The 14,444-nt window shown below is 44.2% G+C and overlaps 2 protein-coding genes across 2 annotated transcripts in view; one reads left to right on the top strand and one right to left on the bottom strand.

Moving 5' to 3' along the window:
- HEPACAM (hepatic and glial cell adhesion molecule) overlaps positions 1-11,332 on the bottom strand; it is a 388,102-nt gene extending 376,770 nt beyond the window's left edge. Inside the window, exon 1 of the mRNA XM_069614560.1 lies at positions 11,093-11,332. Coding sequence (XP_069470661.1) covers positions 11,093-11,177 — 85 coding nt within the window. The 5' untranslated portion in view covers positions 11,178-11,332. The remainder of the gene's footprint in view (positions 1-11,092) is intronic.
- Positions 1-14,444, top strand: part of CCDC15 (coiled-coil domain containing 15) — a 579,868-nt gene that overhangs the window by 30,437 nt on the left and 534,987 nt on the right. The window lies entirely within an intron of this gene.

Here is a 14,444-nt window from a genome sequence, read left to right as displayed (position 1 = left end):
AAGCGGACCTTTACGCTTGCCGGGCTTGGTAGTTTTCTGACTCCTTGTTATCATCTTCCTTCTCTATGGCTCCAACAGTTCTCCTTGGTGGTTTCACTGGACATTCTTAGAGGAAGTGGCCTGATTTTCCACAATATAAGCATAATTGCTGTTGCCTTCTCTTTCCGTTTTAGATAAAGGGGGCCGTACACCTCCGATGTGCATGGGTTCTACTGTGTTTTCCAATGTACGTGGAACATTATCCTTTGACCGGACATACACAGCTCGAGTGTCTAACCTTATCCGGTCCGCTTTTCGGTCTTGTTATCTGTGATCTAATTGCACCACAAGGTTGATGAATTCTCCACAGTTTTTAGGTAGGTTAACCACTTGATCAAGGACACCCTTTAGTTCCCCTCATAGCCCCCGATGAAATAGTGTGGTCCTTTTTTCCTCAGGCCACCCAGCTTCAATGACTAGTCTGTTAAATGTTGCTATATATGTACGCAAGTCTTGACTTCCTTGACGGAGTGACAAAAGTTCATTGTCTAATGCTTGGCCTTGGGTATGACGAGCAAAGAGTTTTTCTGTTTCCATCTTGAAACCCCCAAAGTCATGTAACAACGGGTTATCCTGACTTACCAATGGTACCGACCAATCCGCAGCACTGCCCCTCAGATATGACAAGACAAAAGCAACCCGCGCTTGGTCGATAGGAAAAGCCCCAGGTCTGCAAAGGAAATGAAGACGACACTGGTTCATGAACATTGCATACTTCTTGGGGTCCCCTGTAAATCGTTCAGGTGGAGCTAAAGGAACTGCCCCAGGAAGGGTTATTTGTACTGGATTGGTGGAAGAAGTTGGTACAGGTGCTGGCGGAATGTTACCAGGCAATGTGATCTGTCCTGCCTGTGATTGGAGCAATTGTCTACTTATTTCATCGGTACGATCCTTAGTAACAATCAAATCCCTCCTAAGAGCGTTGGTTTCTTGTCTGGCTGAATGTACTTCAGCGCTTAATTGTCCCAACAACTGAACTGACTGGTCAGTCTCTGAAGTCTCCATGACGCCCAGGGGGATAATATTATTGAGGCTTTGCGTTCTGTTACGCTCACCTGGTATCCACAGGAACGCCACCCAGTCCTGGTTGGATTATTTGCACTCTCGAACCCTCTCCTGGTCCCTTGGTAATGCCTCTGGTTAAGGATGGGTCTGCAATATAGGAGAGCTGGATTCAATACCAGATTGTCTTTGTTTTCCCACCTCCCTTGGCCTCAACTCCTTCCTCCCCCTTGGGCCTTCTCCTCACCTTAATATTGTAAAAGGTGGATTCTCCGTCCTGCTCCTCATGGCAGGGTGCGTAGATAAGGGGGGCGAGCAGCGACCAAGTTACTTCACTGGTGCGAGCCCCCCTGTGGGAATCCAGGCCTGCTACGACTCCGTAGGTTTGCTGCTTTACAGTCTTTATATGCAGTTCTTATGTTCCGTTTAGTTTGAATAATAATGTCTTGCTTCTTTCCTTTTAGGTATGGAAAGGTATTTTGGTGTTGTCATACAGTTTGAAGATGAGCATGGGCCGGTAGGCGAAAGCGCGGTGTGCGCGATGCTGTCCGGTGAGTAATGCGCGATGCGCTGCGCTGTTTCGCCTTTTATATCGTTAACCTGTGTCTTTTCTCTCCTTGCAGGTTGCGATGTTCCTCGCCGAGCGCCGTAATGTTCCAGCAATGATACTGACCAGGAGATGACTACCCAGGTAAGAATTGTGTGGCTTTCTTCATTCGGGAGGAAACGTGAGTAAACGCTTACTAATGATGTCTTTCTTTCTCCTCTTTCCAGGTTATGGTATTCCAGGATGCATGCGGTATCGATGATGGTGTTCGTACCTTCAGGTGAGTGGAACTGAAGTCACTGATGGATTGAAGACAGGATACTGTTCCAGGTAAGTTTCGTAGTGTTCTTTCTCTCTCTGCAGGTCCTTGGTTTCAGGTAAGCTGGCATCAAAGAACTGGACATGGTGAGCAATACGCTGCCCACAGCAGAATAACAAAAAGCATGTTCTGCTGTTTGGGTGTGGTTTAAATAGTCTCAGGTAAAGTAGTCCAGGTAAAATAGTCCCAGGCCTGCCACACCCAAAGTAGTCCATGTAAAGTAGTCCCAGGCCTGCCACACTCAAAAGACTAGACCGCATAGCTCAGTTCCTTGTAACTGAGCTATGTGTGTGCCTCCATGTTGGCTGAACCCCCCCCCAAGTTAAATAGTCCCAAGTAAATAGTCCCATTCTAATGCTGGTCTTCATGATGGTTATGAGCCTGGTGCCAAAGGTGCCAGGACTGACTCCAAGAGAGTCTTGGATGAGGTTTTAAGGCCTTTGACCTGGCCCGAACTGGAAGGCTGACTTGCCAGTGAGGGCCAGGGTCAAGGGTCATGACACCGGCACCACATGGGTGCTCATCTAGAGACTCTGGTTGATTCCCCATTTTGTTGAAACTACTGATACCAGAAAGCCTAGGGACAGCCGCAAGAAAAAGGTCCAAGTGGTCATGCAGGGGTCTAGCAAAATCCCCTGTACAGTCGAAACTCTTTGACTGGCACATAATTGGAAAGCTAAGGGAGATGAATCCTGCAAAGTGAGAAACGAGAAAGAACTGTGCCAATAGAAAGGTGCGAAGTCTGATGCCGCAATGAACATTATATTGACAAGAGTGAACGCGACAGAGGGATGTCCACAGTGAACGGTTTAATAATACATTAAGACTTGTGAATGCCACAGGTGAAATTGATCTGGGAAAAGCCGTAGGGAACCCGTCAGAGGGAGGCAAACATTTGAGAAGGGTCTGAGCTCGGAAGAGGGAGATCCAGGGGTGAAAAGCCATCACCCACTGACACGTAAATGCAACAGATAAAATTGTTTGAATACAGGCCATGGTGAACCCGACGGAGGGAAGCTGATTTTCGAGAGGGGTCTGAGTCCGGAAGAGGGGGATACAGGAGTGAAGAAAGTACAAGCCATAATGAACCCAACGGAGGGAAGCTGACATTCAAGAGGTGTCTGAGTCCGGCAGAGGGGGACCCAGGGGTGAAGAATCATGACCCCAAGTACAATCAGAAAGGGACTTTTGTTTGTTATTTTGAAACCTATCAGGCCCTTGAAAGCAAGAAACGTAACCACTGAAGGTCCTGATATCGCTAGAAACTTTTGTGGATCTGAGACCAGAAGAGGGGGACCCAGGGGTGAAAAGATATATCACCTAACATACATAATGAAAGGAACTTTTGTTTTTTATTTTGAACAAATCAGGTCCTCAGAGGCAAAAGACTTGTTGTATAAAAGAGACTTTACTACCAGAGGTCCTGATACCTGAGAATGGAATTGTAGGCTCGTGCTGGAAAGTTTTGAGCGTGTGCTGTGCTTAGGAGTCCCGCCTTGTCCCATGATCAATACATGGGAAGAGAGACCCCTGGCTACCACATTATGACTTATCATTTGTGAACACTTCTTTCTTTCTTGTGAATTCTATCCCACATTCTTTTTGTATTTAGTTGTAAGGATTGGCAATCTTTTTTTTGTTTAGTATAGGGCCTTTTATTTGATTAGACGCCACAAGGACTGCCTTATTATTATTTGATGGTTGTAGCTTGCTCCCTTCTTTGATTTAGGTTTAGATTAGGCGTTTTTCCAACCTACCTATACAGTTTGATAAACACCCTTGAACTGTGATCACTTGTGGCTGTCTTTACTGTTGCCACCATGAGTTCCTTACAGAGGGTAGTGAAGGGTTTGTGGATAGGCCGTGCAAGGGCTGCTGGGGTTCTGACAGACATTGTAAGGGACCAGAGGATTAGGCTGCAGGGTATACATCTGTTTTTTTCTATTATTTGTAAAGCACCAGAGCAAAGCCATAGCACCTGTTTTGATCCACCATCTTTTAGAACCTGTGGATGTGGAAAACTTTCTTTCCATGAGAACCAATGGTAATATCAAACCTACCATTGAAGACTTTGGGCAGAGGGATTCCATGGCCTTGCTGAAGGCGGGTCTCAGGGATGGAAGTGTCAATCAACTTCCTGCTCCGATTCCTGCTCTCATCCTTGCGGAGGAGAAGTTGAGGACATCAATATGTACGTTAAAATAAAATGTGCATGCAGGAGTTTGGACGAATGGCTGTGTTTGTGCATGGAGTGCACGCAGGGAAGGGAGGTGGCTGGAAGACGTGTCAGGCATCTGTGTGCGTGTGTGTATATTTGTGTGATCCCTCTGTATATATGCATTCATTTTGAGCAAATCCATGAAACAGAAAATATTTACATCATTTAATGGAGAGTAAGTTATGTATTTCCAGACAGAGGCCCTCAACACGAGTTTGGCGGTAACCCTTAAATGTGGCGTTAACGCTATTACCACTGTATTTAAGGGTCTGCCAAATCACAGCTTTGAGCTGGGCGAAATCCGTTGCAAATTTGTTGATTTTCAGCGCTATTACCGCCAGCGGGAAATCAGCCGGCAGTAATAGCGTGAATTTTCCCTTTTGGGCTTAATCGGGAATGAGGAATTCCCGAATGGACCCAATGGGGAATGGGCACTAACCATTCCACCAAACCCGTGATCCGGCGCTAATAGCGCTGCAGGTTTTGGCGGTAGGGCTAATAGCGCCATCAGTAATACCGCCAGCGTTATCACCCAACTCGTGATGAGGCACAGAGTATGTGGATTGTGTTGAAGTGCTTAACACAATATTGCCCCCTCGTAAGACAAACAATGAGCCTGTCCAGTAGTCACAGGAGTTGTGTGTGTTTTCCAGTCAACGGTCACTGGCAGTGCAAAAACCCAGAGGAGCCTTGTAGGCAGCACTCTTGGACCTTACCCAAAAAATGATGTATTTGAACAATACAGGTTATTGGCTTTAGTAAATTGGGTACGGAGGCGCTGCATTTTGCCCCCTCTTCATTTTACAGGTGTGAAAAGCCTTAGTATGACAGCCACATGAGAACGGGCTATGCTTCCATGCATGCCACATTGCAGTGAGATTAATACAAAGGATACATCTTAATTGATGGTGTGAAATTACACAATTTGATCCAGGTAAAGCAGAAGTGTGCTAGTCCTGTTGATCAGAACATGGTACAGTAGCTCCATGAAATTCACAACAGACCAGTTACAATAAAATGAATACTTGAAATCAAAAGGACAGTGATTGTTAAGATGTCCATTTTACAAAAGCATTTACAGGGAAATTAAACATATCCACTCTGCCCCAAAAGACCAATGCAGATTTTGGAGGTAAACAAAAAAAAAGTTCTACATGTGTGGCATGTTTAATGATGAAATATATAAGATGCCTCTGGTTGTGCACACCTGAGTTGTCAGTTGTCAGGAATGTCTATCAAGAATTCATGTATATGGACCTCTGGGAACTCGCTTGGCTAGACTCTTTGGATCGCTTGATCACCAAATCCAGGAGAGTGACTATACCAAGGTCTAATATTTACTGTTAATTGTGATATGAAATTGATAAAAATTGACTGTATTATGTTTTTTCAATTGTAGATTTCTGAGTTGAAGAAACTGGAATTCTGTACTACTAATGTCTACTCCTGATGAAGGCTTGGTGGCCGAAGCACGTAGAGCTCAATATATATATATATATATATATATATATATATATATATATATATATATACTTTCATTTTTTGTCCTTAAATCCTTTATTTTTTATATACTTGACTTATTTTGTGAACATTTCCTACAAAGAGAGATACATATATATCTGCTGAAATAATTGACTGAGATCAGTGTGAAGGTGTGCAGGGGGCCCTTAAGTTTAGGACTCTCTTTCTTCTTTTCCCATGTTTAATGATGCTCATAAATGCCAGGGAGCGGTGGTTCATGGGCTCCAAACACAAGTGTGGTGGTGCTATGCAGTAGGTGCACGTATAGCACACACTGGGGAGGTTTTGTAGAATCAAAGCCATGAAGGGTGCATTTGCGAAACAGTCAGAGAGTCCCCTCACTGGCAAAACACATCTCTGCTTAATGTACTATTCATAGCTATTATGAAGATCTGTGCATCTAAGCAGGCACACGGCACACTTCACAGCCTGTAGAAAATACTCTGTTGAGCGTGCAGAGCCAGTGTTAGCCAATGCCTTCCTGCCCCTCTGCCCAGCATGGTGAACTGGCAGGCCTCAGCGCAATTTGACAGTTGGACATCTTCCTTTTTGCAGCGCAAATTTAATTCTCAATTGTTCTCCTTAAGAGCAAGACATAGCAACTTGACGTGACAAGCTTAGCCTCTGCTGCAGGCTTAGTCTCTGCTGCAGGCTTAGCCTCTGCTGCAGGCTTGCAGGCAAATGTTGCACTTGGGGTATAGGTGTAGCTATGTTTGAAGGGTGCATGTGGAGAATGGGGAGGGAGGGTATTTAAAGCTTTGTCTGCTTTTCTCCTCCACCAAACGCACAGAAGACTCAATGCTCCCACTGGCTCCCTCTTGCAACTCCTTAAAGGAAAACGGTATTTGAGAATATAGCTGGATAACCTAAAATGCCTTTCATTTTGCTGCTGGATACAGGTTAGTCTCGGGTTGGGTCCAATTAGTGCGTGTTGGCGCAGGTTTTAATAAAAATCTCACCTGGGTTTTTGAAGTTTTTTTTAAAGGATTTCCCATGTTAGCTGCTGCCCAAGTCCCCATTGATCCTCTGATTGGCAAAGGGTCTAGGACTGTGAGTCAGCTTTGCATTACATTAGTTTGTCAAAGGTTTTAATGCAAACCCACCTGTTTCTTTTAAAGGGTTTCCAAGTGTATAAGCTCCCAAAATGACCAGTTCGTTTCCCTCGGTGTACATCTTTGAAGAAAATGTATTGTGTCTCAGGCAAACTCTCACTATTTTGGTCCCAAAGTGGAGGCGGAAGACTTTTCCCAGGGCTTTTCAGTGCTCTAGAAAGAGCAGGTTGTCCACAAAACTGAGCTGTTCTGCCAAAGCTATTTGGGCGTCTCTCTGCTGCCCCTTATTAATCTAAATGGGCCTCTGAAACTTAGGCAAGGGCTTGGAGGGAGTGTTTTACATGCAGATTATTCTCAGAGGAGCCCAGCCCCCATCTAAGAAGAGCCCGGTCTCACAACAACCCCGAAATCTTCACAGGTTTACTGGCATGGCACGGGGACTTCTCGGGCAGCAGCACCCGCGCGCTGCATCCTCATAATGGAACTTGTATACTGAAAGCTCCCCTGCAGGGTCACCCACTTATCCATACTACAGAACCGGCCATTTGTGGCTATTCGGGGCCTTTCGTTCCCGATCCTTGGGTACACTGATGCGTATATTGTTCGCTTGCAGCCTTAAGGTTTTCCGCCATGCTCCTTATTGGTGTGAGGTGGCCTTACTGTGGCATGCAACACGACACAAAACAAACATTGTTTACTGTTGGGCCAGACATAAAATATTTACTTTACTACATCTGTCCATTACACTATTTTGCCTTTTGTCACCAAGAACCTTCACCCCTCACACCCCCTACTCTTGAATTCGGCTGCCTTCTCAGTTGGCTTGGCGGCCCCAGAATTATTATTTGGGAATTTACCTTTGGTGCCATAAATAGACTGTGCAGATATTTCAAGCCTATATATGCACCAGGGTTGCCTGATCACACTCTCAAGCCCTCAGACCCCCAACAATACTCAATGTCTATCTTCTGATAGTCCCTGAAATCCAAATGCCATATATTAGCCCAACAACTGAAAATATACCCTTCTGTATTGGCTCTCCCTGGAACATAGTCCATATATATAGAGGGGCATATAGAATGAACCCAAATCCACACTAACACAAGCATTTGAACCTGGCTAACTCGCTCCCTGCATCTGCAAACTCTTTTCTCGCTTTCCCTGCCACACTTACTTCACTCTTGTTCGTGCCCTTCATCACAGCCCGAGGAAGGTCTGGTTAACCCCGGCAGAGCCTCAATATGGCTCTGGCAAGGGTTTGGCAATTCAAAACGACTACGGTGGTGATATGGTGCAGTACAAAAGCATAGTAACATAACAGAACTTAATGTAACAAAGAAACACATTCCAACTACTCGATTAAATTTGACACTAGGTTCTTCTAATGAAACATTAGGAAAAACAACAGGGTCAGCTGAGAGTTCTAAACGTACAACTTTCAACTTCAATATGCTTTTTCGACATGTTGGAAGAAGTTCATTTCTGCACAGGTCAGCAATACCAGCCAATGCAGTACAGCCATTTTAAATATTACACACAGATTGTCCCTCAAAATTGTGATTTTATCAAAAGATCAATTCCTCAAGACGTCTGTGCTTCCATAGGCGTATCACTTTAGTGGCATAGTTGGGGTAAAGAAGTCACAGTTGTGTTCTTAAATAGGCAAATGCTGGCCCTTTGGAGCCAAGCCATCACAGGTGGTGTCTTACATGGGCAAATTCTGGCATGTTTCGGCAAAGGTGGTGTCTTACATGGGCATTTTCTGGGCTTTAAATACTAGCAATATTTGGGCAAAGCCATCATGAGCGTGTTCTTACAGTGGAAATGTTGGCATTACCAGTATTTCTTTCCTGTCTATAGAATATATCTACAAAAGCTTCTAACTAACATCCGGGCATCTATTTGTTTTTCTGCATGTCTACTGCACTTTAATTCCTGTGCACGGTTACCTGTTTCCATTTGCCCAATTTTTTTTCAATCTGACATACTCCCAGGTGGAAGACACTGAGTCCTATTAATGACCAGTGATAATAAATAGCCATTTTTAAAACAAACCTATAAATGAAATTATTTGCCGTCGTCTAGTAGCAGTGATGCAGTGAGTACATATGAGTGTTTGGGCATACCATATACCATAACAAATGGTGGATTCAGCAGCACTACCAACTGATCAGTGGGCAGAATACACATTAGAAACAGATCACTGTTTTTAATCTGCGCATGACCCTTTCCATGAGGGAAGTGCATTTTGAAAACAATTGTGCATTCTTGGCAAAGGAAGTAATTAACAAGTTAAATGATGTAATTGTACTAGCGTGTAAACTGTCTCTTTTTAAAATGTCACAGTATTCATTACTAAGGAAAACTCTCATTATATATTGTGGTCATATTAAGACTGTTACACTCATCTTACTGAGCAAAGCACCTTATCAAAATATAGAATAACCTTATAGGTTTTTTTCTGACAGAAAGTTATCAATCCATGATGGAACAGTCGTGGACACTCACATGGCACTCTTTCAAAACCCGCTAATAAAGGTGGCAAACACCCCCAATGAGGGTGCCTGGCTACTTTGCATAAAATTAAAGAGCATTTTTGCAACATAAGAATGACTGCAAACATTTATATTTGTAAAATATGTCTCTGATAAAAGGGCGGTATGCTTAAGTCACTACGCACATAGAGCAACACGTGTTTGGTGCTCATTTCATTTTTCACCAAACTCACGCTAGTATTAAAATGTCTGCAACCATGAATATATATTGAGTCGGACAGACACAGTATTCGGATGTGAGGATAAAATAACTATGACATATTTAACTCTACTCGGGGCCAGAGCCGTCCATCTTATCCTTTCCAGGGATAGAAAGCCAAATTGAGCCAGAATGTTAAAAGAGGATGAGATGAGAGCGGACGCTGCGTTTCAAGGTAGGGAAGCCTGTTCATACTATCTATATATGCATGTTATGCCTCCTTTTCAGGCGTTCCACTATACGCGGAACACGCTCCCTCCCCTATTATTCCATTAAGGAAACGCCTTCAAACCTACTCGTTTAAGAAGATGCACCTGTTAGCTGCTTATGTTTGCATCATATGTTTAATGTGTGTCAGCCGGTGCAGTTCTGGTAATCTACTCCCATGTACTGAGACCGTTTCTGTAGCATGCTCCTGTGTGATGAGGCATAGATCGCGTTGACTGGTGTGCAATGAGCTGACCTTTGTCCAATACTGAAAACCATTACCTTGACTATTAATGACATCTTTTATTACAGCACTTTGAAGGCGGAGAATTCTGCCACGGAGCGCTCTGCGAGAACACCCTATTATGATTATTACTATAAAAACATTGGGCTCCCATCAAATCAAGGACGGAACAAACAGAGCGCACACACAGAGCATCTCAAAGATGAAGACAGGATTAATTACTATTTAAAGACCATTCATTATAATTGCAGCGCGTTGGGGCCATAATTATGGTGAAAGGCTCTATAACAAATGACAAAATGAACGAATGAATCATGTAATGTTCCAACCCTACTCATATCTTCTGTCTGTTACTAAAATGATTGGGCATCGTTAGGACTGTCTCTTAATGTTGTAATTACTCTGTAAATATTTGTGGTATTTTACAGATTATCACAGGGCTCAACTCGAGGGTACATGCGGGGGACGGAGTCCACCCACTTTATTCAGAGGGTGGACTCAGTCCCCCCAGCTAAAATGGGAAACCTGGATTGACCTCTTTGAATTTATGAATTAAAGATGACCTCAGGGATCAAACCGCAGTCGTCAGGCTTGCAGGCTGGACACTTCCCCACTCCACTACGTAACCCGGTGAACGATAGCAAACAACTAAAGGTGAAATGCCCCATTTCGGTACCGCAAGTCCCAGGGAAAACACATGTATTGATTCTTGGAGTTTAAAGCATACACACCTTTTAAAATTTTCCAAAACACTATTGGAGGAAAATATCCTCTCTTGGTTTTGTGTTTGTGTTGATTTTATAAAAGGCAAAATGCATTCGTCCTGTGCAATTTGGGTGGTTCTGCAAAGCCAATGTAATGAAATGTGCATATTTCACCTTCATGTGCTAATTTCTGATGACGTTGCATCTGATTTCGTTTGTTTATGAGTCCCCCCACTTTAAGGGCAGCAATGCACTCCCAATGGCGACTCAGCTCTACAAGGACAACCCCCAGTCTAGCGCTTAAAACATTGTGAACAACAGAACTCGCAATCTTAAAGGCATTCAGCCCCCAAAGCCGCGATTCTACAAAGATTGGTCCGCGCTGACCTCCCATGTTGGCATTTTTGCTTCATGCTTGGCAGGCAACCTCAAAGGGACTCGCACAAAAAAGAACTCAGTTCCTTTCACGTGCTGACTTCTCCTACCTGTTTGCACGGATAGCAGGCAGAGGATGTGAAGGGCGCCTCGCGCGTGCAGCACTCTGGAGAAGTCTCCCCTCTGCGCCTTCATTTTGCGTTCCGCGGCGGGGCCCTCTTGCAGACACTCAGCATGGTTTGCCCACCCTGGCACGTCCCTACGCACCGCTTGGAGTTCTGCACAGCTCTGCCAACTTACCCTCGAATAACAGAGCTCTCTGTTCTGCCGCTTTCTCCCTCTATTGTTTCGCCCAGAACTGCCATGTTCTGGTTTTCAGAGCCCTGCAGCCTAAGTTTCAATGGCTGGGCCTGTAAAATGGCGTGGCTCTTTAAACGCGCAATATTTAACATGTTCCGAACGTGAAATGCATGGATTTATTTCTTTTATGTAATTAACTTTAGATACATTTGTGTGTAAGACCAAATTGTAACTGACCGGTGCTGCTTAGGCTGTACAACTAGGTGTCTTATTTTGTAGAACATAGTCATGGGTCGTATAAACCGTACAATGGGAAATATAAAACGAATGAAAATATAATAATAGGAAATGAATAATAAATGCATAAATAATAAATAAATAATGCATATGATAAAATGTTATGTTGATTTCTACCGTGCACCACTACCACCCAGGGAAAATCATAAATTAGATAATGATTTCAAATAGCATAGCTTCTTGTGTATACTACTATCGCCTCCAGTAAACAATGGCCCTCATCATGAATTTGGCAGCAATCCAGTGGTAAATCAGCGAAATTACCACCAAACTGTGTTACTCTTACCATCACTCGGTACCTTGACATTTCCATGGGATGTCAGGTGGTGGTAGGGCAGTGTAAATACCTATTTTTGGAGTCCAGAAGGACACGTCGATTTTTTGGCAGATTTACAGCGAGCGGTAACACCGCACAGTAAAGTCACCACATTTTTGCTGGAACTAAAATGTCAACCTTATCACATAGCTCGTAGTGCGGCGGTGAGGTAATGTGGCTGTACAGTGGCAGTAGCGGAACTACCACCACTTTACTGTCCTTTTTGCCACACCACTCTACTTGTAATGAGGCCCAATCAGGGTCGAATTGGCCCATCTGCCACTCGGGCCGTGGCCGGGCCGATATCTTGTGTAGTCCCTGGGGGCCGGTTTCTGGCCAAGCCTGGGCCCTTTTGAAGAAAAAAAAAGTTTGAAAAAACAAACATTTTTTTGAAACAAACAAAAAGCACCCGTAACGGCATAATTTATAAAAGCAAGGTAACAGATGTTACCTTGCTTTGCTGATTGATTTGCATGTATGATGTGTGCATCATAAATTATGATGCATGCATCTGGCACATGCTGCTGCAGGTTGCGGCCAACTTTGCACCAGACCTTCAGATGAATTTAACTGGTCGCCTGTTAAATCTCAGTTACCAGTTTAATGGTATCCACTACAGAGTAATTGCTCATTTTACTATAGCCAATATGATAACTCAGTGGGTTGAGCTCACGCTGCTGCGATGTGTGTGTTATCTGCAGGGTCGAATCCCAGCAAGGCCATCTCAGCCTTTCATCCTTCTGAGGTTGATAAATGAGAACCAACACAGGTTGGGTGATATTGTGTGCATATTTGTTCTATAAAAAAAGAGCTTAAGCAGAAGTGCTATACAATAACATATCATTTGGCCTTGGACGTCTGCTTGCATTCACAGTAATTTGACAATATGGATCTATACACACAGATATTAATGATACATATGGTGAGTCATTCTTGTATGAAACGTATCTCACATTAGTGAAATCATAACCATATTTTTCGTAGTGTACATAGGAACAATGCTATTTGATGTTACTTCCTGTTTTGTCAAGGGGTGAAAGGTCGCGTTTCATTGCTTCCCGGGATGTCACTTTGGGGTGGGGTCAAATGACATCACTTCCGGTGATCTCATCAGAGGTCAAGAGCCGTGAGGCGAAAGATGGGCCACTTTTTCTTGGGTGTCCGGGTCTATTTCTTGTCCCAGTCCGACCCTGGGCCCAATGCCTCACCTAGGAAGATACAATTGCAGCCTGTACTCTAGACCTTTGAACCACGGGGATCTCTACACAATCCCACTCTTAGCACTCTTAGCAATCTTTTAATACTGATTATCTGACCCAACTATACCCAGGAAGCTTCTGATTCCATTGCTAATTTATAACTGGAAAATTAATGTTACGTTTTCTCTGGACAACACTGCTCTTAGGCCAAACCACAAGCATTTTATTTTCTGAGTGGCAAAGAGCTGTCTGCCCCGAGGTTGACATGGATTTGATGAAGGCTGTTGCTTGCAAACATGTATGCCATCAAATATCTCACGTATTGACCTTACAGTTCACACCTCATTATGCGGGAAGAGATTTTGAACTACCTTTCACTGGGCCTCATCACGACTTGGGCGGTAACGCCGGCACTATTAGCGCCACGCTATCTGCCCTACCGCCAAACTCCCCGGCGCTAATAGCGCCGGATCACGAGTTTGGCGGTAATGTTAATCCCCATTCCCCATTGAGCCCATCGGGAATGCCCCATTCCCCATTGGGCTCAATGGGGAAATTTCACGCTAATACCGCCGGCGGATTTCCCGCCGGCAGTATGAGCGCGAATTTTCAGTGGATTTCCCCCCAGCTCAGAGCTGCGGCGAAATCCGCCGAAGTCCTGATTTGGCGGACCCTTAAATCCGGCGGTAATAGCGCTACCGCCGGATTTAAGGGTTATCGCCAAAGTCGTGATGAGGCCCACTGTAACTTACAGAACAGCTTTTATTGATAAGAGTCCTCCAGGGACCAACGCAAGCATTTTCTTTTCTGAGCCTGGCTCTCCATTATCGGGAGGGAAATGATGAAATGCCTTTGCCTGTCAAGACTTGTGCCATTAAATCCTACATTTGTCCAGCCTACTATTTGTGACTGTTTATCAATCCCAGAAGATCTCGTTTTAACTTTCCTAGGTGTTAGAGCAATAACCAGCATAGTTTTTGCATGCATGTTCATTTAAATTTGCTAGGTGTAAAAGCAGTAACCGAAACGGTGTTTACAATTAAGTAATATCAGATTTAAGGCCTGGGTGGGAGGCGGGGAGGTGAGCAGAACAACCACTGCCCGTCGACCTATCTGCCCCTTATTATATGTACACGACTAATAAACTATTTACTTCCCTTTTGCCATTCTTCCACTTCTGTAATGCAACCTTCAGTTTCCTCTTGTCTACCTGTTGTAGAGCCTTATTCACAGAAGCGTTTTATAATGGCAAAACCCCATTGGAAAACGCTCTATGAATTAGTCCCTTAATTGTGTCCACATAGTCGGGCATAGACTCGATACTCGAATCCTAGGCCCTAGGGCAGCCCA

Source organism: Ambystoma mexicanum, chromosome 9 (assembly GCF_040938575.1).
Source record: "Ambystoma mexicanum isolate Mex_15411 chromosome 9, UKY_AmexF1_1, whole genome shotgun sequence".
NCBI lineage: Eukaryota > Metazoa > Chordata > Amphibia > Caudata > Ambystomatidae > Ambystoma > Ambystoma mexicanum.
Note: the sequence above shows the minus strand (reverse complement) of the source record. Positions and strands in the feature narration are given on the sequence as shown.